Source organism: Magallana gigas, chromosome 1 (genome assembly GCF_963853765.1).
Source record: "Magallana gigas chromosome 1, xbMagGiga1.1, whole genome shotgun sequence".
Lineage (NCBI taxonomy): Eukaryota > Metazoa > Mollusca > Bivalvia > Ostreida > Ostreidae > Magallana > Magallana gigas.
This window is the reverse complement of record NC_088853.1, coordinates 18384973-18408729: the sequence shown is the minus strand read 5'-3', so window position 1 is coordinate 18408729 and position 23757 is coordinate 18384973. Positions and strand designations below refer to the sequence as shown.

The following is a 23757-nucleotide window of genomic DNA, read 5'->3' as shown; positions in this document are numbered from 1 at the left end:
ATTTGAATTTTACCGGGTAGCAGTAAATACAAAATTCATAACATGTCAACTTTTATTCTTTTATGCAAAACAGATCAGTTTAGAAAGGTACAGAGTGCATGTTAGGACACTTTTATAGATTAATGACTTTATATTATATATTTTATCAAAATTATTTAATATTTCGTTTTTTAAGGGTTGTACAAATTCGATTAAAAATACAACTCATCCTTAAATGTTTTTTTTTTTAATTTGTAACAGCGTTTTCCAGCGTCGCCCCAATCGAAGGCAATTTGAGAGCTGAGACCCCCCCTCCTCCCCCTCCCGCACACACTAAATAGAGACCAGTAGCTCTGCTTGTCATCTTTAGAATAAATTGTCATAAAGACTGAATGTCAAGTTAATATCTATGCCGTTAATTAACTTATCCTATAAATAATTAGAGAGAAGAAAAACACCCACGTTAATACCGCTACCTTAAAACGACCTTTGACCTTTGGCCTCTCTCTCGGTGTGACCTCCAGCTGTCGTCAACCGATCGATTTGACAGGTCGATTGACAGCTCGCTGTTTTACAGGTGTGATTTACACCTTTTACTTACCTGCCTATTGTGTATTGTCTACAGGGCCAGTTACATGGAATAGAAGACGTTTCGTTCGTTACTTTTCTCGTGCAAGAAATATTTCTCAACAAGGGTTGCATTTTTTTCGCGCGTATTTTTGAGATGAAACAAGTGAAATTCATAATTTTGCTGTATAGTTTTTAACAGAGAAATTTCTGGCAGTATGTAGATTTAAGGAAAATATTTTACTTTGTGGATAAATGAACTGTGGATTGAATCGAGGCTAACTTTACGGAATAAGTGATGTAGAATCAAGAGGAAGATCAAATCTTTTGCTGTGATATTTGATATAGAGCGACCCAAGATGAAGGTAATTGACTGTGTAACTGAACGATATTTCTTTTTTTTTATGACAGTTTATCAATTTAAACAGTTTAATTTCGCTTTGAAAAATTATATTTTTATGATTGAATGTAGGTCTTGTAAGATATTATGATTCATTATCGTATAAAATTTAAGATGTTCTTATTGATATGATATGAATCTTAAAAAGGTGTTAACTTTCCTTTTTACTTAAGTGTAATTAAATCTAAATCAGATTTAATAACTTTAAATTTACAGGTTTTTGTAATAAGGTTAAATGTGACAAAATAACCCCCAACAAAAAATTCTTTTTCGATATAGAAAGGTTCCGACATACATAGGTTAATAAACATAAAAACCACCTGGGTTATAAATGTTACCTGAGTTAATACTTACATTGTTTCTATGTTCTTTATTGCCTGTTCTTAGAGCCCTCAGTCTAATTAATGGCCAGGTAGTAATGTTCTGGTCATGAAACATACACTAGTCTGTCCCTTATACAGAAGGCATATATTATTAGTCTGTTTCATATGTTTGCATAGCAACCATGTGGCGGAAAAAATACAGTTTTTCAGTTTTTGTGTTTAGAATATTAAGAAGTCTTTAATAGCATATAAGAAAATAAGTATTGATATCGAAGCAGATAACAAAATATCTTTTTTTTTTATTCTTCCTATATTTTGATTTTGGAATTTTTACTCAGTTATGAACTTAACATTTGTATCGGATAATTTTACGATATGAATTAGAGATAGCTTATATATATACAAAACCATTCCAAACCTGTTGGCATCGTATGTTGCAACGTAAAAAGGAGTGTTTTCTTTCTCCCTCGTCACTGCTGTTTTCATTGATTTGCATAACTTGAATAAGATTTCTAATGCACATTTATGCAAATAGAAAATAATTGCATTTATAATTAATTTTTTTTATTAATACGAACATAGTCAGTAAATCATCCCAAGGTTGAAGGTAAAATATTACTATATAGATCAGTATTTATAATGATCGAAGGTGAGTCAAGCTACTGACAAACAAGTTGATAAAACAGGACTATCAACAGTCCCGATTGAAGTAATCTTTTCGTCATTTCTATGGTCGATACAACAACCTTGTCAGCAAACACAATCTTCCGCTGGGTCGCATGCTGACTGACGTTTTTCATACTTATTGTTAGACCATTATCAATCACCTAATTGTCTACAGATTTTTCCGTTTTCCCCGATTACGACAAAGAGCACACGGCGGGTGTGACTGGTCAGCAGAGGATGCTAACTCCTCCATGGCACCTGATCCTACCTCTAGTTTTTTTAAGAGGCCCGTGTTTGCTCTACTCCTGTTTTGTATTTTTCTTTTGAACGTTTGATTTTGAACACTGTTCGTTATCAGAACAATTTTTTTACACTAAAAAGTTCATTAAAAGGGCTGATTTGTATTTGATTTCCTAAAAACAAATGATTTATAATGTATTTTAAAAATCAGATTTTGTTTTTGAAATTATGAACAGTCACAGTTACAAAAGAATCCATGTGTTTCGAAAGATAAATTTAAAAGAAACGCAATATATAAAGAGAAACAGAAGAAAATCCAAAACGTTTGAAATACTCTCTCTCTCTCTCTCTTTCTCTCTCTCTTTCTCTCTCTCTCAACACAACTAACCCAACACTCAGATGCTGAACATGAAAAAGGAAAAAGAAAATGTGAAAAAGTTCATAACTGATCGATGGATCTTAATTTTACGGTCGATTTTATCAATAATGCATTGATTTCAATCATCGAACTGATAACTTTGTGCACATCCTTGATATATAATGCCTGTCAATTTCCTGTCAATGGAACAGACGCCCTTGTGACTCCCAGACCACAAAGACGTTTATTTTCAAACATCGGAGAGCAAAAACTGTACATCTATGAAAAGGTCGGCTTTGACAATATATATGAAAATAAAGGAATGTGTTTTGTAAAATCAGGAAAGAAAAAAAATTGATAATGAATCGTTGCATTTTGCGTACATTCAAATACGTAGTGGGTTGCTTATTTTTTTCTACACAGAATAGAATACAAATAAACCATTTTTACAATTTCCTCGGTGTAATGACCGAAAAGAACTTTTGAACTTAATAGCAAGTATATTTCTTCTATATATACATGTTATTTGTATAAAAAAAAAAAGAAGAAAATATTACGATTTTCGTTTTGTTTTGTTTTGTTTTTTTGTTTTTTTTTTCACGCGCTATATTATTGGCGAAGTAAAAAATGTACACTTGTATAATTTCTTTTGCTGCCATACTAAATGGCTTGCACCAATAGAAAAAAAAGAAGAAAATATTACGATTTTTGTTTTGTTTTGTTTTTTTGTTTTTTTTTTCACGCGCTTATTATTGGCGAAGTAAAAAATGTACACTTGTATAATTTCTTTTGCTGCCATACTAAATGGCTTGCACCAAGAGAAAAAACTACATCAAACGGAATGACTTGTCATGTGTATGTTTAAATTCTTTGCAAATTATTGTAATATATACAATTATTTTCAATTCTTTAAGTTTGATGCTTTAAAATTGATTTATAATAATGAAATAGATATAGACACATTATTCAAATTCTTATTAACAGTTTACGGCCTCTCGGTTTATATATAGAGTAAACTGTCCTGTATGCTTGTATAAGTTCAATATCAGTTGAACTCAATCCTATGATAATACACACACAAACACGATTGCAACTCAAAGTTTGTGAAATAAAAACAATTTTTAACCATACTAATAGGTTTGGATTCAGACCTCCTGTAATGAAGAAAAATTTCAATTAACCCTATCAAGTAACCCCATTTCAGTTCTTCTGACAAATATTTTGCAAATGTTGTGTTTTTTGAAAAGATGGTGAAGTCTTACCGGAAATCAAAGTATAAAGTTGTAAATTGTTGAACATTTTTTTTCTGCATGTTTCACATGTTTCTTGCTTATTAGCCCCGTCCCTCCCCCATATTCACAATCACTAGCACACACAAAATCGAGAGCATTAACATAATCGTATATTCGTTTTATCTTTTTTCATTTCTTGCAATTTCCTTTTCTCGACCTATTTTTGTTTTGAGTTATTTTTCTCTACTAAAAAACCCAGGGAACTACATGTACATGTAGGGGTCACAACAAACAACCATGCCATGCGTCACGCATGAGCGATCGCGCTTTTGTGCATGTATTGTATTTGGCCCTGCCCGTCCGAGACCTCATTATATCGGTCATGTGATCCACGCCCTGTCATAAACGTCCTGACCGGTCTATGTTGTCAAATCTCCAACTCTCAATGGACTTATTTTATACCTACCTATAGGTACGGGGAACGGGTTTCTTTATGCATCGGGTTTGAAAAACCGCGGATATTAAAATTTTGATTTGGCGGGATTTTCAAACACGAAAAATTCAAATAATTAATACTTCACATAAATATAAAGATTGCAGATGATTTGCTTTGGTTTCGTTTATTCAGCATTGGGAATCTGAGAGATTGGGATTTTTTTTGTAGCAGAATAAGTTCTAAAAATGGCTTTTAATTGAATTTCGAGCGGGCAGAATTTTCAAACCAGAAAAAAAATAATTTATAAAGTTGTGACTGAAATTAATTTGCTTTTTTCTGTTTATTTGAGGTTTAAAAATGAGTCCCGTTATAAGAGATTTCTTAACACAACATTTTAAGCTTATTTGTGTTTTATAGCGAAAATACAAAAATAGCTATAATGTTGTTTTGTTTTTTAAACGAAATTGTTTTGTCAGAATCATGAAAAGGACATCACACCTTTTCTTCCTTGAGACAAACGTCGTCAGGTCATAAATGGACATCCATTTCTCATGATTCACAGCTGAACAGCGGACATAAAATGGCCGTCAAAATGTCGGAGCCTCGTTTGGATCACGGTCTGACGAATTGGCGGTAATTAACGCTAGCGCCGCCATTTTGCGTTAATTACTTTCCCTATCGGTAACCATTTTACGACCAAACAGTTTATTTAAAGAAATAAAGTATGCAACATTCAATCCTTTCCCATGGTAAAAAAGGTAAAGATTCATGTAGAGTATACTGAGCAACATTATATGAATTCAGCGATCAATGTGATTAAAGAAACCTTGGGGCTTATAGCAGGTTTAGTAATTACTTTAATAAGAATCGATATATTAGAATACACTGGTTATGTCTGTGACTAGAAAAATGACTTGGAATTAAACGAAATGTAAAAAGAATAATTACCGTCTTCCTTGGAAGACGGTATACAGAGTTGAAATAATTTACAGTCTCCGGGTTGTGCACTTCTTTTCCTTTGTGATTGGTTGAAAATACATGATGTGAAAATTTACTTTTATTTCATTGGTTGAAATACTGTTCGGCGCAAGAGAGATAATTTTCTGATGATATTTTTGACGTACGACTTAACAAATTTCGTAGATTTCAAATCTTTAAAAGTGAGAAAACGAAAAAGCAATACATATTGCTATGAATGAAATTCAGCCTTTGGTTTTCAGGTCCAACTAGTTGAAAGTAACATTCTACAATATCTATTGAAATTATTTGTTTTTCTTTTAGCATTATTTATTCAAATATTTATACCAAAATGTAAAAACAAAAAAAAATTGATGCGGTCTGCCTAATATCGGTAAAGTTATTTGCACCTTAGATAGATGCAGTGGTATAACTTTGATTTTATCAAAATAATACGAGTCTACAACTCTACATAAGATCTCCTTCACCCTATAGTCGATCTCAACTTACAAGCTCGGGTACACAGTTCTCAATTTTAGACACGCAGGCTTAAACAACACATGACACAAAAATGTTTGGATAAATCCACTCGCCATGCTATGTAGAGGAAGGTGACATTTATATTTAAAAAAGAATTAAACTGTCTTTGATAACTAATTGCTGTTTAGGGTTTGTTCTAAAGACGGTAAGCTTTTTAAAAAAAGCCAAACTTGTATTTTTAATGATTTTGTGTACAAATGCAACCAATCGCAACTTCTCGGGCCTTTCCGATATCTACCGGAAAGGCCCGAGAAGCTGCGATTGCAAATACATTTGAAGATTAACATATCCGGTTCTTAAGTCGATATAAAATCAAACATGGTCATATTTAAGAACGATTTTGAATGTCAGCACCCAACTATGCATTTTTAGAAATGTCATCAAGCAATTACCTCAAAATAAACATGCTTGTTTTCATTTTTTACAACTTCAACTCTCTCTCTCTCTCTCTCTCTCTCTCTCTCTCTCTCTCTCTCTCTCTCTCTCTCTCTCTCTCTCTCTCTCTCTCTCTCTCTTATCATAATGCAGAAACAAATTCTTTAGCTTAAAAAGAATGATAGTTCGCACTTCATGCTTTTATTGTATTACTGAGTCACATAGACACACACCCCCCTTTTCATTTCTACTGAAGCATGAGTTGTCATTCATCACACTAAGGGACGACTCTCATTGACCATAGGTCACAGGATGAAAGCAAGATCCGCGATGTTTGTCAACTAAAACACGTGTAACTTCTTGTTCACTGTCATTAAAGTGATTCCGAGAAGATTGATTCCTCGGCCATATGTCATTTACATTGCTCCGACTTAATCAAGGTACAAACTACTTTATTGCGAATTGAGATCTGAAAGGCGCTTAATTCTTTGATTTGTGTAATGGTGGGGACGAAATATTTGCAGAATGTGCATAAATTAACGTTTTTGTCAATTGGTCTAAAGTCTCTATTAGGAGATTGACAAAGAATTGTTTGTTTTGTATGGGGTGATTTTCCCATAGGTAGAACATACTTATATTCTAGCCTAATCAGTTTTGTGACACCTCAAGTTTTGAATCATGAAAATTTTGAACTTTTTTTCTGAATATCGATCTGTTCTTTTCTGATATTGAAAAGATTAAAATAATCACATTGTGTACATTGTAATAAAAATCGCCTAAATCACTTCTTTTAGAGTGCGAACAGGGGTTAAAGACATTGCGAATTAATCAAAGGTCATTTGTCATAATTAATCTTGTGCGGTAAGTGATTCGTATTCATTTCGAAACAAATGTTGACCTTGCGTTAATTGTTAAATGCTTTTGAAGCTCTGTTAAACTTTTTTCTTTATGTATTAAGCATTTATGTTAAGCATGGAAATAATTGAATGATCACAAAATACCATACATTTCTTTCTATCCAAAGAGTGAGTGAGAGAGAGAGAGAGAGAGAGAGAGAGAGAGAGAGAGAGAGAGAGAGAGAGAGAGAGAGAGAGAGAGAGAGGTAGGGGATATATTTTGTTTCTGTAAAGTCTTGTTTACTTAATTTAAGTAGCGGCTTTAAAATAGTGCTAATAGTGGATATTCATATGTTGCTTACGGTATTTTTCTTAATCTAATATCTGTTACTAATGAAAATTCAAATATGAATTAAGTGTGTACGGTTGAGCTGTTGGAACTTCACACGATAGTGCCCTCTAGTGGGACAGATACGTATTTATTATGTAGTACATCATGGCTACAACAGTTTTCAGTATAACTTTACAACTCTTAGAAAATTTAAAATATCACTAATACTTACAATAAAAAAGGATATAATGTTAGTTAAACAGATGAAGCTTTTACCTATCGGAATTACTATAGAGATGATATTCTATTATTTGAAGAAAACACACTTTAATTAAAGCAAGCAGTTGTGCATGGAATGAATCTGTAATTAAGAAAAACAACCGTAAATCAATTAATATAAGAGAAAACAAAATAAAAGCTACGCAAGTGACGAAAAGCATTCTAATTATCCATTCACACCTTCAAGCCATCACAAAACAGAGAGTTTTTCTAAACATTGCAGACTGGTTTTAAGATTTCTGCATAGAGCTGTCAATCAAACAACCACAGCTTGCTTTCCTGAGAGGCATTGCTAACACGCATTTTATATTAATAACAACCATGTCAATGCCATGATAACAGTTATAAAATTCCGACATGAGTTCGAAAGGCACGTCTTGTAACAACCTCTCTGTGCGCAAGCACTTCGTACAATGTACAAAAAAAATCATGTGTTTGTTTTTTGTACTTCACTACGTCACCAGTTCCATTACGAAGGTTGCCAATGGTTACGTTGTTAATGGGAATATTTTCATGAGAAAAATGTATTGTGTGCATTTTTGTACCATACAGGTTCTCGTGTTGAAAAAAAAATTAATATCGAACGTAATTAATGAGGCCGATCGGGTTTTTTTTTTTGCGAAAAACTATCATAGCAAAACTCTTCTATTTTGAACCATATGTAATAAACACTAACTCTAGTTTATTTGCGAATTTTCAAGAACATCAACCTCTGGTTCTCTTTAGGGGCCAGCTCAAAACACAGATACATTTACAACAGGAATATATAGGAAATCGTCTTTTTCTGCAATTTGAAGCAGATTAATACTACAATAGCCTTTTTTCTCAGTTTTAATATGTGATTAGTAATATTAATTTCTACCTTATTTGTAAAAAATATTAAATTCTACAGTCTGGTTTTCAGTGGGGCCATCTCAAAATATTAAATGCTCTATATTTAGAGTATTACTTTAGATTGTTATAATGGATTCATTCAAAAGTAAAGAAAGATACCCCCAAGGATGGCATTACTCTGTGTATAGATTTTCAACGGCGTACAATTTTTACTTTTTCTTTAATTTCTTAAAACGGATTTTTACCAAACTTCATTTTAATATCATAGTGTAAAATTGACCCTCTCATATATTTCTGTGTTTAGTATAAATTTATTATCAATTTTAAATTATTTTCTTTATAAAGTTGTATTTACCAGTTGGTATACTTTTATTTAACCAAATCATATTTAGATCTGATAGGTACATGTAATTTGTTGACTATTCAGCCTCTAACTATTTATGTCACCAAATTGTCGTAAAAATATCCATAAAAAAACAACAAAGCGGTGCCTTACCGTTTTTCGGCCGATTAAACACAAATTGTCAAGTAAATAATTGTGCTGCACATTCATGCGCTGATCTTGGAGGGGGTTTAGGATGGGTAGTCCGAGCTTAATAAATTCACAATTAGTAAAATTACAAACTTGAACTTTAAAACACCCCAACTCTGCCGAAAAAAATATCTCTTGGTTTCCCCACCCGCACCTGCATGGGGAAATAGAACTGATCTCTGCTTAGCATTGCTAAGATTTTACACCTTGTGATGTTTATCATGCACCAAAACAAAATAATGAAAAAAATAACACGAGCTTATTATTAAATAAACATTTTGTATTTACATTTGAATTACGGATGTTTGTGGATTCCTGGGGATACTCGTTACCTACTTAAATCATCTCCAACAAATCACGAAGCTATTTATTCAAACATGAAAACTCCACGAAATAAGATCATGAAAAATCTTTTGACTTTTTTTATACAATCTACGAAAGCTTACCTCACGATTTTTTTTCTATTATTTCATACATGTTTAATTTATTGGAAATATTTTTTCTGAGACGTATTGCATGTCTACCAGAACAAAAACTGTTACATATAGAACATCTACAATTGAAGCAAATGTTTATTTTGTATTTTATAGAAAATGACACAAATCCACACCGCGGCCATTATCTTAGGCTGTTACTTTGCCATAGCTCATGGTAAGTTTAGATTTAACAACCCATTGTGTACTTTTACACACCAGAGATATATTTGTAAACAATTAGAACCATTTTAACAAGAGCTTGGGCTTTGGGTAGTTTTGTCAAACAGCATTGTGATGTAGGCCTGTCTATTTCATTGCTGGCCATTCAGCCATGGCTCTTTGAAATCAACAAGATGTGTCTGTCGTTTGAACTAAGACTACGCAGTTTGTGTATATATCGTTTGAAATCAGCGTCATTTTTAACTTGTTTTGACGCAAGAAATAGATAGTTACGTAGTATTGAAAGTCCAAGGCCTCGTTAAAATGGTTCTATATCACGTTCTGAAATTATAAGTACTCTCTTTATTGAATGGGATAGAAAAGTCTGTTAAATTGAAATTGGATTTTAAAAACCAGATGAAACAAATAAACATTTTTTAATGTATTTTATTTGAATGTTAACCATTCGACATACTTTACTATACACAACTTTAAATCCACAGCCAATTGTGAATTCACGTGAGGCACAATGGTCTTTTTACTATTATAGCAAAAATGTCCTGGGTTGGTTGGTACCTCAAGGCCCTCTGTTTTGAAAGCTTTTATGTAATTTATATGTAAAATCAGATATAACCAATTAATATGGAATGCTTTATGACATTTTATGCATTATCACATAAGCTTGACGTATACATATCTAATATTAATAATTTCAATAGCAGCAGTACTAGAAGAAAACAAGTTGTATCGCGGAATGTTTTTAAATTAATTATACTTTTCGACATCATTTGGATTTGTGCTGCAACATTTGAATTATTACAATGAATAACAAGCGGTTTGTGATTATCATCTGATCGACTACAGAAATCAAATCTGTCTCTATTTTTTACCAGCTCTAGTTTTTGACAAATGTACAAGACACGACCAGTGTCCTCAAAATTCAAGATGTCGGCCAACCGGATGCGACGGTTACACGTGTCGCTGTGACCCCAACTATGTCCATAGTCACGACAGAGCCAGCTGTTTACCAGGTAAGTGTTAGGATTTTTTGGTTCTCTTTTAAATTTAGTTTAATGGAGTACCGTATATATAAATCCGGTGTTCTCCGCGTGTCACAAAATTTGCAAAAATAGGGAAAACATGTTATTTGAATTTGCTGTAGTCAATTTTTTGCGTATAAAACGTTTCTTATATCAAGCAATGTCGGGTACATGTATAATTTCTGCGCATTTAATATTCTGCAATGTAAAAGAGATCGCGAAAAAAGCGGAAATTAAATCATTCAAAAATCCAGGCATAAGGTACAGTGTATTTCTTGTTACCTGACAACACTTAGAACCATTTTAACAAGATCTTGGACTTTGGGTAGTTGAGTCAAACGGCAATGTGACGTAGGCTTGTCAATTTCATTGTAGGCCAAACAGCCATGGCTCTTTGAAATCAACAAGATTTGTCTGGCTTTTGAGCGAAGACTACTCAATCAGTGTAAATTTCACTTGAAATCAGCGTCATTTTAAGAAATAGATCGTAACATCATACTGAAAAGTCCAAGGTCTTGTTTAAACGTTTCTATCATAATTGCAAACGCGAGAATTTTCTTTTAATATAGAAGTAAAAATTCTGCTGTGACATCATGAATTATTTTTGTTCTTTTCAGTATAGAATAAATTCAATTGAATAAATAGTGCATACACCTGCTGCTTACAAAATCGATATATAAGAAATACAATAGAAGATTTAGAAAAACGCCAATACATATTGCTTGTGATATTTTAAATCAAATATTTTTTGTATTTATGTAATTTATCAAAAATAAGTACACAATCTTTACAAAACTCATAGAGCAATAATGATAAAACTGACAACATTACAATTTAAAAAAACCCAGTTTTTTGCTTTATTTTAAAGCCAGAAAAATAGGATATTCATGCAACGCCAAAACCAGCAAATGCCTATCAAACTTCGCCATCTGTGAGGATAACGTTTGCCGCTGTAACGACCTGATGGAACCGACCCCCGAGGGTCGCTGTAAGGACCCAGAGTTCAGCGTGCTGGAAGAGTCGTGTCTGACCAAGCCCTGTAGCGGGGGGACGGTCTGTGAGGGGGACACCTGCGTGTGCCCCGAAGATATGAGACGACTGACCGACGAGGAGTTCTGGATCGACGCGATGAATACTGATTACTGTATTGACAAAGACTTCTCCGTCGGTGAGTCGAACTTGTTTCTTTGACCGAGGACAGATTGGCTATTTCTAAGCAGGTGTCCTTTACAGCACCCTAGCTTCTTTAACATCATGATTTGTTCGTAATTTACAGATTTTGATTTTTATACCGTTGTTATTGGTTAAGGACATAACTTGTAGATATAAAAATTATATTAAATAAATAAACAGTCCACAAGTCCGTGAGATTAAAATATGTCAAGAAAGCTTTTCCATTCATAGTGTACCTGTACGTTTATGAATAATTTAATACATTTTGTCATAAAACTTTTTTACTATTTTTTTCATTATACCTGCAATGTTTATTATATTTTCTAGAAATCGTTCCATAATTAAAGCTTTATGACGTTGACTGATATTTATAAACTATACAGTCAAAAGATTTTGAATTAAAAAAAAAAGATGATGAAATTCAATTTCAATAATAAATAATCCAAAATTTATTGGCCATACATGGTACTAAATAAATCAAGACTCATGGCATGCATATGCAAATACGTGTGATACTATAATTGATAATAATTATTTTATTTAGATTTTTGTAACGGGACACGGTTACCTATACCTATACCTATGCTGACAACATCACCCCCGTCAGTTAATCCGCCAGGTGGGTCCCTCTCGGATTCTACCCCGTCCTTTCCCAGATCGTTCACAAAGATCGTGTCCCTTGTTGAACAAGACGCCGACATTTACGATCTCTGTTCCCGTCACGAGCAATGTCCTGCGCATGCGCAGTGTCGTCCAGAAGGCTGCAAGGGTTTTAGCTGTTTGTGTGACAAGGGATACATGGCAACGACGGACCGGAAATCTTGTGTGAAAGGTGAGATGCTTTCTATACTAAAGTCACTTTCTGTAACCTCTCTTGTATAAAACATGCTTAATACAAGTAGATACAATGTAATTTTGTGGTTGCATTGGTCTTCGTGAGCATCAGTTTTCGAAGATTTAAAGAAACCAAGGATGCTGCAAGGATACTTAAAGTGAGCACTGATCCATTTAATACAATGCGCTGTTAAAAAAATCGAAGAAAAACTAATCTAACTTCACTGATGACGAGAATTAAAATTTACAGCCAAGCTGTGGTCTACATTTTGGCGCCTGCTTTTCTTTGTACATTCATTTCAGTAAAGACTTTTTCCATAGTTTCAATTTACTGTGATATAATAAAAAGTTAATCTAGATATTATAACATTTTTAACACGATGTTCATAAGATATATTGTTATACTTTCATGTTAAATACTGAAATCTGATTGGTTAAGACGCAGTTAATAATATTTACTATTACCCTCAGCGTTAGCAACGCACTTGGCAACGGGTAACATTAAAAAATGTTACATGCGCGAAAATTATGCGCGTACGGTTCGCTGTAGAATTCACGTTATTCCTATATAAAAGCAGTAAAATTTTCTTAAAATTTTTAAAAAAGACATTCAGTATAACAAAATAAATAGTGCCTGTTTGGGAGGATAACAGTTGAAATTGACACCCCTCGAAAACCATTGTCAACCTCCTCTTCGCGTCGGTTGACAATGGTTTTCTCGGGGTGTCAATTTCAACTGTTACCCTTCCAAACAGGCACTATTTATTTATTTAATGTCACATAGCTTTTATTAATTGTTTTCATGGCAATATAATACTCGATGTTCACATGGTTTAACTTTTTTAAATATTCCTATTTACGTATTTGCCAAAGAACTAGGTACGGTTTCTTTAGGAATTTGCACGGATTTTATGAGAAAAAAAATATCTTGCGTTTCCCTTAAGTTGTCCGCATATAATTTAAAAGGATGTCAATGGGATTTAAATCTATATTTCTACAAGTAATAGCTTTCCAAAAAGCTTGCCTGACTAAACAAAATTATTCAATGGAAGCATGCATGCATTTATCAATTAGGCTATCATATCAGAAATGAATTTTAATTTTCGCTGCTGATCATAAATTTATAAATGGAACATGCAGATTTAAGACGAAATGTTAGTCTTTTTTTTCGATCTAGAACATGTACATATATATCACTTGAAATTCATTTATTTTATTAATTCAATTTTTTAGGAATGCACACATATCATATAAGTACATGTAAGTTTGAAAGCTCGAGAGTAAATAGTCGTTTTTTCAAATTGTATTTGTTATATTAATTGCAAAATCAACTAAAAGGCATTTTTTAAAACTTCCAACCTTATTAAAAATGAGAGGGTATACAAACACGTTTTGTTTTTGAATGTGTGTGGACAGCTTCATTAAAATTATCTTGACAAGCAATTAAAAAAGGATGAATTCTCAAATTCATGAAAAAAACCCTAACTGTAACTTCAATTCAATTAGAATTCCTTATCTGCAGAACTTTTCATTATTGCATGCTCCTACAAAAGTGGAGGAGGGGGGGGGGGGGCAAATCCTTGATATTTCCATTTATCCTATAAAGTTAAGAAAGTGCCAGCTGTCAAAAAAGAGGGGAGGGGGAAGCAGCCTACCTCACCCCAACCCCCGATGCTACGTGCCTGTGATGTAAACACATGGTGTGCTCTGGGGTATTTGCATGATCCCAACAGACTCGTCAACTAATCGACGCACAAAAACTATGAATGAGACATTTTGGCGCGAAATCCTGCTTTACCCTTCACGCAACGAATGGACTCATCCATTGGCAGAGATCCAGGGGGGGGGGGGGGGGGTTAGATGACTTTTTTGACATATGTTTTGTAACAGCTACATATATGTATATTATACTTTGGATCGGATGTTTTAGAAGAAATCTATCGAATTAAGAAACACACTTGATTAGTAATTTTTAAATGTGGTAATGTAAGACAAGCGAGTGCGATGATACTTCAACGAGTCCTTCACTTTATTGGAAGAAGAAGAAAGAAGAAGAGTTATGTTCCCTTTTCAAGATTAATGAAATCGCCCAACTAATCGAAAATGGGGTCACACCCCGCTTTGGCGATTTAGTTCCTCCAGTAAACATTCCAGCTGTATAAATATATATTTGTTTTAATCCAAACTGATGACTCTCTTGTAATAATGATAATCCAACACCAATTATTTCTTACATTGTACCGTAATAGACAATATGTTACAACTTGTTGCGATGACCCCCTCCCCCTTTTTAACCGTTCAAATATGGTGGAATGCTGATCTATTTCTAAAGCAGGATTACACACGTGCTCTGCATGGTGACCGTCCCTTTTACTTGAAAACTCTTGCTCGCTGTTGTTATTTCATGCCATATAACATTTTCATCAATTATGAACGTATATACTGACATTTTAAACATCCATCGGTTAATCTATTTGTGAAATATCATGATATTGCTTGTCCCATTGTCTGCACTGTTTCGGAGATTGCAACTTTTAAACCTTAGATATGCCTGACGTCATGACGTCAGGCAATAAAGTAGAGATGTCCATTTAACATCTGATGCATTTTCATCAAATTTCAAAACCGGGCAGATTTCAACCAAAACTGTACCTAGTTCTTTCATAGCCTAGTTTACACAGCCTTTGATTACACTTAGTTTACAAAGTTTACTTTTACACCCACAGCTGTGAAGGTTAACGAGGCCTGTGACACAAACACCAGCTGTATCTCCCCGTTCGCTCTCTGTGACGGAGTGTGCCGCTGCCTCGACATCTTCGTACCGACCAAAGACGGGCGATGCAAGCTCCCCGACATCAGCTTCGTGGGGGAGGAGTGTAGTCTAGACGAATGTGAATACCCGGCAACATGTGTGGACGGGATTTGCCGATGTGTAGGAGAGTACAGAGAGATAACGTCCGAGGAGTTCTGGGTGGATCCAACAAATATTTGGCAATGTGCCAAAAATAATACGTCACTGGGTAATATGAATAAGTTTTGCTAGTTAAAGTTTAATCTTTAAAGACATTAAATACAATATCAGCTAGGAGCATTTGGTGTTTGTTAACAATTTCAAAAAAAGGCTCTTATTTTAAATAATTCTATTTAAAATTTTAGCTACTTGCAATGGATTGAACGTTACTTTGCCGACAGCAATGACACCTCCACTTCCTAAAATTAACAAAGAAACAACGCCATCCAACATCATCTCAACAACAACTGGAGGCAAAGAAACAACACCATTTAACATATTAACAACAACAACAACAGCTATAGCTGATATAACAACCAAAACAATCGATGAGATATCATCACAATCAACAAAAACAACGACAGCTACAAATAGACAGAAAACAACATTGAATGTGCTGGACAACGGTGAACACGCATCGGAGTCAACAACATCGTCAAGTTCGATTGTATCAACTAAACCTTTAAATATGGAGTCCAGTACTAAAAGCACAACAATGCAAGCAAAGGTATCGGAAAAATTGCAAACGACGACACCGACGTCAGTTTCTGGGACAGAAACAACTGTAGATAAAAATGAGATGTCAGCAGCGACAACGACAACAACAACTGCTGAGATGTCAACAAAAACAACAACAAAAATAACAACAACAACAAGTGAAAACATACAGACAGCATCGATAACTACACCCACAGAGAAAACAGTCACAGACCACCCAATAAGTGATTCCCCTACTAACAGTACAACATCACATACTAGTACATTCCCGACCGATGATAATTCAGTGATATTAACAAAAATCAAACTCAAACCAACTGTCAACACGAACGTAGGCCCGTCGGTGGGAGACTTCTCAACAACACAGCGATCAGAAAGCACGCAAGTGACTTCCGATATAACAACAACAACAGTGAATGAGGAAAATAATGTTGAATCCTCTGTATCACCATCTGCCGACTCTTCACTTGCAACGAAGAAAGAAAGTAGCCTCGATAGCAATAGAAATGTGATAAATAGAAGCGATTCTAATTTAGAAGCATCGCCGTCTTCAGAATTCCCAACAGAGGCATTATCTTCGACAAGGTCGGGAACAGATTTCGGATTGGATGAAATCAAAATGACATCTACTAAGAAAACAGCTACTACAACAACAGAAAAAACAACACAAATGGCGACGTCGTCGTACACAACCTCTGACACAGGAAAGGTTGTTGCTCAATCTACAACAACAACTTCATCGGTTCACCCCAACTCCGAGTCTCCAAACCCAGACGATAGGAACCTTAGCAGAGACAGTCAAACTGGTTCGACAACCACAAGACAACCGACAACCTCGACTCAATCTATCTCAACAGACGACAGGAATCTCAGCAGGGACACCCAAACTAGTTCTCCTACGAACAAACCGAAAACGTCAACGAATTTTTCTTTTGGACCAACCATTAATAGTAAGACTGATAAAAACATGTTTTTCTTGATTGTTTTTTTGGTAGTTATATCATTATCAACTAGGAATAAATTTTTTTAAAAAGCTCAACGATGATTTGTATTATTCTGCAAATGATCTACTCGACAACAAATCCACTGAATTTCATGTTGTTTTTTTTACAAAAAAAAAAATATAGAAAAATGGCATAACGATGTAAAATTCAGTGCATGTAAATACAATATAACTAAAGAACGCAACTAAATATATCTAAGCAATACAAAATCGTTATTTACATTTGAAGACTGATATATAATTTTGTTAGTTCAAATAAGTAAAAGGGATTTGTATAATAAATGTTTGCATTATTCATCTTTAATAAATATGATTTATATTTACACAGGCTACCTGTGTGAGTCCCTTGCCTTTCATTGCTCTGAAATCCTGTGTATCCCGTCCAACTGGGTATGTAACGGAGAGAAGGACTGTCCGGACGGCCGGGACGAGGATCGATCCATTTGCAGTAAGTCGCTGTCTGGTTCTTCATACTTTTTAAGTCGTAAAAATACTTACGACTTAGTCGTAAAAAGCTTACGACATAGTCATGAAAAACTTCCGACTAAAACGACAGGCTTTTCTGTGAAGTAGGAAATTCTTCTTATGCAAACTGTAAACAAAGTGTAAGAGATTATTTGATTGCCACCTTTAGTTAATATTCACTTTGCGACCGTCTCGTATTGTGTGAAATAAGCTCGCAAATGCGTCCCACTAAAAGTTACGATTTGTAAACAAAGACGCCAAGGCAGCACGAACCTGCGATTCACTAGGACTTCATATCTACGAATTACATCTAAAGCTGATGGAAAGTTTACGAGGAATAACGACCGATGCTAAAAAACGACTTACACGTAAAAAAATGGCCGCTAAATTTTCTTTTCCAATATTGCAATATTTAGTAATGAATCTACAACCCCCAAGTCTGGAACAACTTACAACAATGTATCTTATCTTTTCGGTATCGTAGAATGTTGTAAATATACGCAGATTATATTTGAAACTACTGTAAACCAAATTTACGTGCGAGAAATTTTCGCAAGGTTCGCAAGAGCCTCATTGTCGCGAATAATTCTCGCTGCAAACCATTGTTTGCCATATACTTGTAATAAAATAAAACAGGTGTGGAAAAGGTTTGGTCGTGAAAATTTGTCGCCGCAAACCAGTTCATCTTAGGTCAATCGTGAAGTAAAATCGTCGCGAACAAAAGCTGGTTAACAGTATTTACCTCACACTACTTTGACACTTAATTTTGATGTAGAGCTATGTTTGTCCAGTTTCTTTAGTTAAAAAATAATGCCGCCAAAATTAGTTCAACTGCTCAAATGAGAAAAACACAATAAGTTTAGTTTTTTGTTTAGAAGTCTGGGTAAATTGAAACCGAGGTCAATTCATATAATAAGGGAATAAGCGAGGAACGGCGTTGTTTTCCGGTAGAAGAGTCAAGTTTCTGCGAGAAAAATAACCAGAGTGGCTTTATTTGCAGATAAAGACCGTGTCTGTCCGCCGGATGAGTACAGGTGCTCCAACTTCAGGTGTATTCCTGGATCCTGGCTGTGTGACACACAAGAAGATTGTCCTAATAAAGAGGACGAGTCCAAAGCAGCGGGATGTTGTAAGTATTCATCATCATCATCATAATAATAATCATCATCGTCGTCATTGTCGTCGTCGTAATCATCATCATCATCATCATCATCATCATCAAATGTTATCAAAAGAAAAGTCAACGTCGCGATTATCATTGACATTAGAATAAACATTATAAAAGCGTCGTCGTCGTCGTCGACGTCATCATCATCATCATGATCAATTGCATTTGCATTAAATACATTATCATTATGATCATTAATATCTTTAGTACTTATTATTTTATCACTAATAATAAAATAAAACCTTGGTAATGTTTCAGAGTTACAAAGTATAACCTTTTTGTCAATTACTGAATACTCTGGAAAACATAAAATGAAGAAGTTTTTAGTTACATAGCCAAAGCATTTATATCAACTGGTATGTACGAAGATGAATTAAAACATTTTCATGTCACAAGAGTCGCAAAGTGTGTCAGTTTGTGGATTCTAGAATTACAGAAGATTCAATCACTGAAAGCATTGAATCTACGGACAGATAATAGTAATAGGTATTTGATAAAAATCTTCCACAGTTGTACCTGACCTTGACCCCGGTACGGAGACCGTGACCTTTGAGACCATGATCTCCAGTATGTTTAACTCGTCCACAATGATTCTGTTCAAAGCAATCAACGATATTCGTGTACACATTCCAAATGCACTCATGCCACCTGGTAATTTTCGCGTTTTCAGTGGTAGCTAGTAGAACCTGTGTCCGTGTGTTAGCGATCCGAATTATCTGATGTCTGGTAATTGTTTCGCCCTTAGCGTTTGTCAGTGAAAGCCATGTATTAGTGTTGTATAGTCTGGTAATTGTCGCGTCTTTAGCAGTAGTTAGTAGAATCTATATACGATCCGTGTTTTAACCAATCCGAGTCCTTTCAAGTGTGATAATGATACGTCCTTAGCCGTAGTTTAATTTTAGAGTCACTGTATACGTATGTTAATTTCCAAATACTCAATAGTGTGGCGATTTTTGCGTCTTTAGCGGTAGTTAGTAATACCTGTATCCAAGTGTTTTCCTTTCGCATCTTTAGCGGTAGATAGTAAAACCCTTGTATTCGTGAGTACACGTTTCCATGTCACTCTCATACCTTAGTCAGTAGATCCTACAGTTAGTTGTCTTTGTCCTTAAGTCCTTAAGATAGATCTAGGCCCCTTATAGTGGAAGATTAATTAGTATTTGGAATTTTCTGATTGGTTTTTTATCAGGCTGTAACTTAGACTGTATTTGTGTATAACATATGTTACTGATGAAATGTGTTTCTGACGTCATTAGCGACACAGCTGTTATGGTTTAACAATAAAATCTATGCTCAGGGTGTTTTGATTTTATTCTGCAAATTCTTTAAATAGCAGTCAAGCTGAAATATTTATACAAGAAAATTCTCGTTGGTTCCTATGTGTTCTTGGCTACTCTTGTCCACCAATGAAACACTAATATAATAAACTAAGAATTGTTGACGTTGATTGTAGTTGATTAAACAAGTCATGTTATACCTGTTTGTCTCACGCATGCGCATAAGTACGGTCATAATGGTCGATCTATTGACTTTGTTTGAATTGGCAATGAAAGAAATGTCAAATAAATATGTCAACTATAGAAAATCCTGTTTGATTTTACCCATCGATCAGTTTTCTCTTTCTGTTTATAAATTAAAACAAAAATATTGCCAAGAATTTAATAAAAAAAATTGTGTATGTAACAATAAATTCTACAACCGACTTTTGTCATATTACATTATCTTTGCACAAAACTATCTCTACCTTAGTGTCTCCAAATACCACTGCAACCAGCGTTAACACGACTGCGCATGTTCCGGAAGTTCCGGAAGTGAAGGAAAAAGAACCAGCCGAGAAAAGTTACACAGGAACAGCAGGGCTGGGAAGTTTAGGTCGGTAAAAAATATAATGGACGCTCGTCATTCAACAACCTTTTTTAGTTATGCTGCACATCATTGTAGGATGTGTCTTATGTCAGCTTTTTATATACATATATACTAGTAAGCTACATCTGCATTTTAACATAAGTTTGACTCAAGAAAAAAGAAGAAAATAATTTGTTTTGATTTTAGAATTATGTTGAAAAATATTGTGTTTCAATAATAAAAATCAGTCTAAAGTTAAGTTATTTACTCTTATTTTTTTTTTTTACCTAGAGAGTATCGCAATAGCCGCAGCTGCAGGTCTTGTTTTTCTGATCAATGTGATAGGTATCATCCTGGCGCTAACCCGACGCAACCGACGCCGGTAAGTTAAGCGCCACTGGTGCGAGAAAGATAATTTTTATTTCAGTTACTTATTTCTCTGCTCTTGCAACCCATTTTTCCAATATAAAGATATTAAGAGAAACGTCCACCCAATAGGGTCAGTTGTTAGCTAGTTCTATGAAGCATATCTTAGGGTTTATTTTAAGGGGGTTTGGTAGTCGTGCCCAATATATAATGATATGGAAAAACATGCAAACTTAACGCTAAATTCATTTTTTACTTTTTTGTAAAAATTTTCAATGACTGTACAATGTATGACTAAATATATAATATCTAAAATTTTAAGAATGATCTGGTCATTGTCATGTCCATATAGGTTGAATCGTTGAATGAAGTATTTTTACCTAAGTGTTTAATCAAGAGCAAAAAAAAATGGCATATAAGACATGTTTATCTTTGTTATATTCAAATATCCGATAAATGTGGGTTCTAGGTAAACGGGTAACATTTTTTCTATTTTTGTACATCGACAGCCCGGGCAGGAATATCCCAATGCCAACAAAAGATATGCTCTCCTATTTTTAGGTAAACAGTAGGCAATATACATTTAGTAGATAAAAGGCATTGGTAGAAATAGGGTAGGGAAATGTATTAGAGTAAAGTAGAAAAAATATGTATCACGAACATTAGTGTAGCGTATTAAAAATATGAGTTACATGTTATACATGCATTTCATTATCTTTGAAAAACCAGGTCAATTGTAAGAATAATTTTGATTTTCTATCAAAGAAACCAATTCCCTTTCTAGCTTTTCTTAATTTGCATGCTCGTTGTTATATAAAAAATGCAGCCCTGGATCTTGCAAAAATAAAAAATTGTAATGGGATATTTGATAAATATCATTTTTTAAAATAACCTTATTAAAAAATAAACAAAAATAAAATATCGAAAAGAGCTTCCTTTATAGTATTTAGAACATTTTTAACGAAGCGCATCACCGTTCAAAAAAATAAACATTAACATAGAGAAAATTGCCATTTATTATGCAATATGTTTTGATATGCCGCCATCTTTCGAATTTCATTTTTAACAGAAAATTGGACAAAAAACCACCAAGCACAATGAATACGTCTATGACGTCATCAGACGACACGGAGAGCGGGAACTTCAAAATTCCTCGCCCGAATGTCCTCTATCCTCCGTATTACGTGAAAGAGGACTGGAATACATGGAACAGCACGCACTTCACGCAGTACGCTGAACAGATGTACGCCATGGATGAACACAGTGATTTCTATCCAGGCTCGCTTAAAACACTTTAACATGCTTTATCTGATATCATCGCTTTCATTCGTATATACAGCATAGTTTGATTTCGGGTATGGCGAATTATAACCCGATGTGTTTTGTCAAATGGAAAAAACGGTGAAAAAAGTTTTGGATTAAGTGTTTTGTTTGCCCTTTTGGGCCAAAAGTAATTAGTTCTATAAAATCTGTGATGAGAGTCGTGGAAATATGGCAAAACGATAAAACGATAGATATTTATTCGCAGAACAAACTAAAGCGTGATATTGGGTTCAGTGAATCATTTGGTGAAACCACACTTGTCATGAGAAAGAGGGCCTTGACATGAGGGAGGCTTTTAAAAATAACCATGGGGTTTGAATATTGAAGAGTAACTATTATTTATGGAATTAAAAAGGTCTGGTTTGCTCCAGGAAAAATTGTTGACAATTACAGAGTGATCCAGTTTTTGTATCTCGAGTTCATCGATATTATGCAATTTGTTAATAGTTTGGTTTGTCTTTTGAATCACATCAGTATATGCATTTTTTCGCATGCTTTTTTTTTTAGTAAATACATGTATGCACAATGAGGACATGTGTAATTTTTAAACATCTCTGAAAATTTTTGTGTCTAAGTAAAACAAATCAAATGGGTAGTATTCAAATCCTTACCTTTATTTTTATTTTTCACTGAAATTGTATTTAGTTGTTCTCTGTAATATCAATAAAAGTTTTTTTTCCCTAATGTAACAGAAACCTAGACATCATTTGAGCCGAACATTTTCAAATTTATTTTTTAATATTTAATGGATATTATACCATCTTTTTTTTAAAAGTAAAAACAGATTACATAGCGTTAAAAGTCACATTTAGCGCGACGTTAATAAAACATGATTGATTTTATTTTACTCGTGGATTTTGTAATATGCAAAATATTGTGTTACCTAAAAAGTAAAACTGTTTACAAACAGTAAACTAGCAATTTTCTTTTTCTTTATCTAATTTAAATTTTTTTCTCGTAGAACGATTTTTTTTACATCGCTTCTAACATTTTACCTAGCTGAACAAAATATTTATAGTCATCAGGAGAAATTCAGATTTTAGTTTTATGTTCCAAGAATTCCATATTTGTATGTCTCAAACTAGTCACATGTAAATTAGATGGGTTTTTTGTGGATCTAAGATCAACATTGTTTGCTTTTTTTCATGTCTTGTTCATGTAAAATGTACCAAAAGGGAGATACCTATTTCATATTTGTTTAAAATGTTTTCTATTTATATTCAATAAAAAGTGAAAAAAATTCTTCTTTTGTGACTGATTAAAACATGGGATGTTTCTTCTTTTTGTCTTAAACTTTTAAGACATAAACGTTTCATGCTTAATCAGTCTAAAATAAAAATGACAATAAAAAACTGTCAACCATCTTAAAAACCATAAAGCGAAATACGAATTTAAAGCAGAGCACAACGGACCTCTAAAGATAGAGGTGGGATCATGTAACTAGGAGGAGTAAGCATCGCCTGCTGACCGGTTTAGTATGATAAAAGTCCATCGAGCGAACTGAACTTCTAA

The 23757-nt window shown here is 34.0% G+C and overlaps 1 protein-coding gene across 4 annotated transcripts; it reads left to right on the top strand.

The window, feature by feature from the left end:
- Positions 1–543: 543 nt before the first annotated feature.
- LOC117687741 (uncharacterized) lies at positions 544–23010 on the top strand. 4 transcript variants are annotated; one of them, XM_034464776.2, is made up of 14 exons: positions 544–911; positions 9476–9536; positions 10414–10551; positions 11429–11728; positions 12278–12565; positions 15294–15587; positions 15724–17025; positions 17407–17526; positions 18544–18672; positions 19222–19362; positions 20461–20583; positions 20848–20938; positions 21432–21483; positions 21992–22129. In XM_034464776.2, exons 1-13 carry the CDS (start codon positions 906–908, stop codon positions 21481–21483), a joined length of 3045 nt encoding a protein of 1014 aa, XP_034320667.2. In that variant the 5' UTR covers positions 544–905; the 3' UTR covers positions 21992–22129. The 4 variants fall into 4 exon arrangements, with proteins under 4 accessions (XP_034320667.2, XP_034320665.2, XP_034320666.2 ...); XM_034464774.2 differs by lacking the exon at positions 21432–21483 and having other exon boundaries at positions 569–911; positions 21992–23010; XM_066084707.1 differs by lacking the exons at positions 544–911; positions 21432–21483 and adding an exon at positions 6409–6513 and having other exon boundaries at positions 21992–23010.
- Positions 23011–23757: the final 747 nt, after the last annotated feature.

Excerpts from the sequence above, each read along its gene's own strand:
- LOC117687741 (XM_034464774.2), top strand. Across the intron at positions 18,673-19,221 it reads GTCCAAAGCAGCGGGATGTT|TTGTACCTGACCTTGACCCC; the intron begins GTAAGTATTCAT and ends AATCTTCCACAG. Across the intron at positions 20,584-20,847 it reads AGCAGGGCTGGGAAGTTTAG|AGAGTATCGCAATAGCCGCA; the intron begins GTCGGTAAAAAA and ends TTTTTTACCTAG.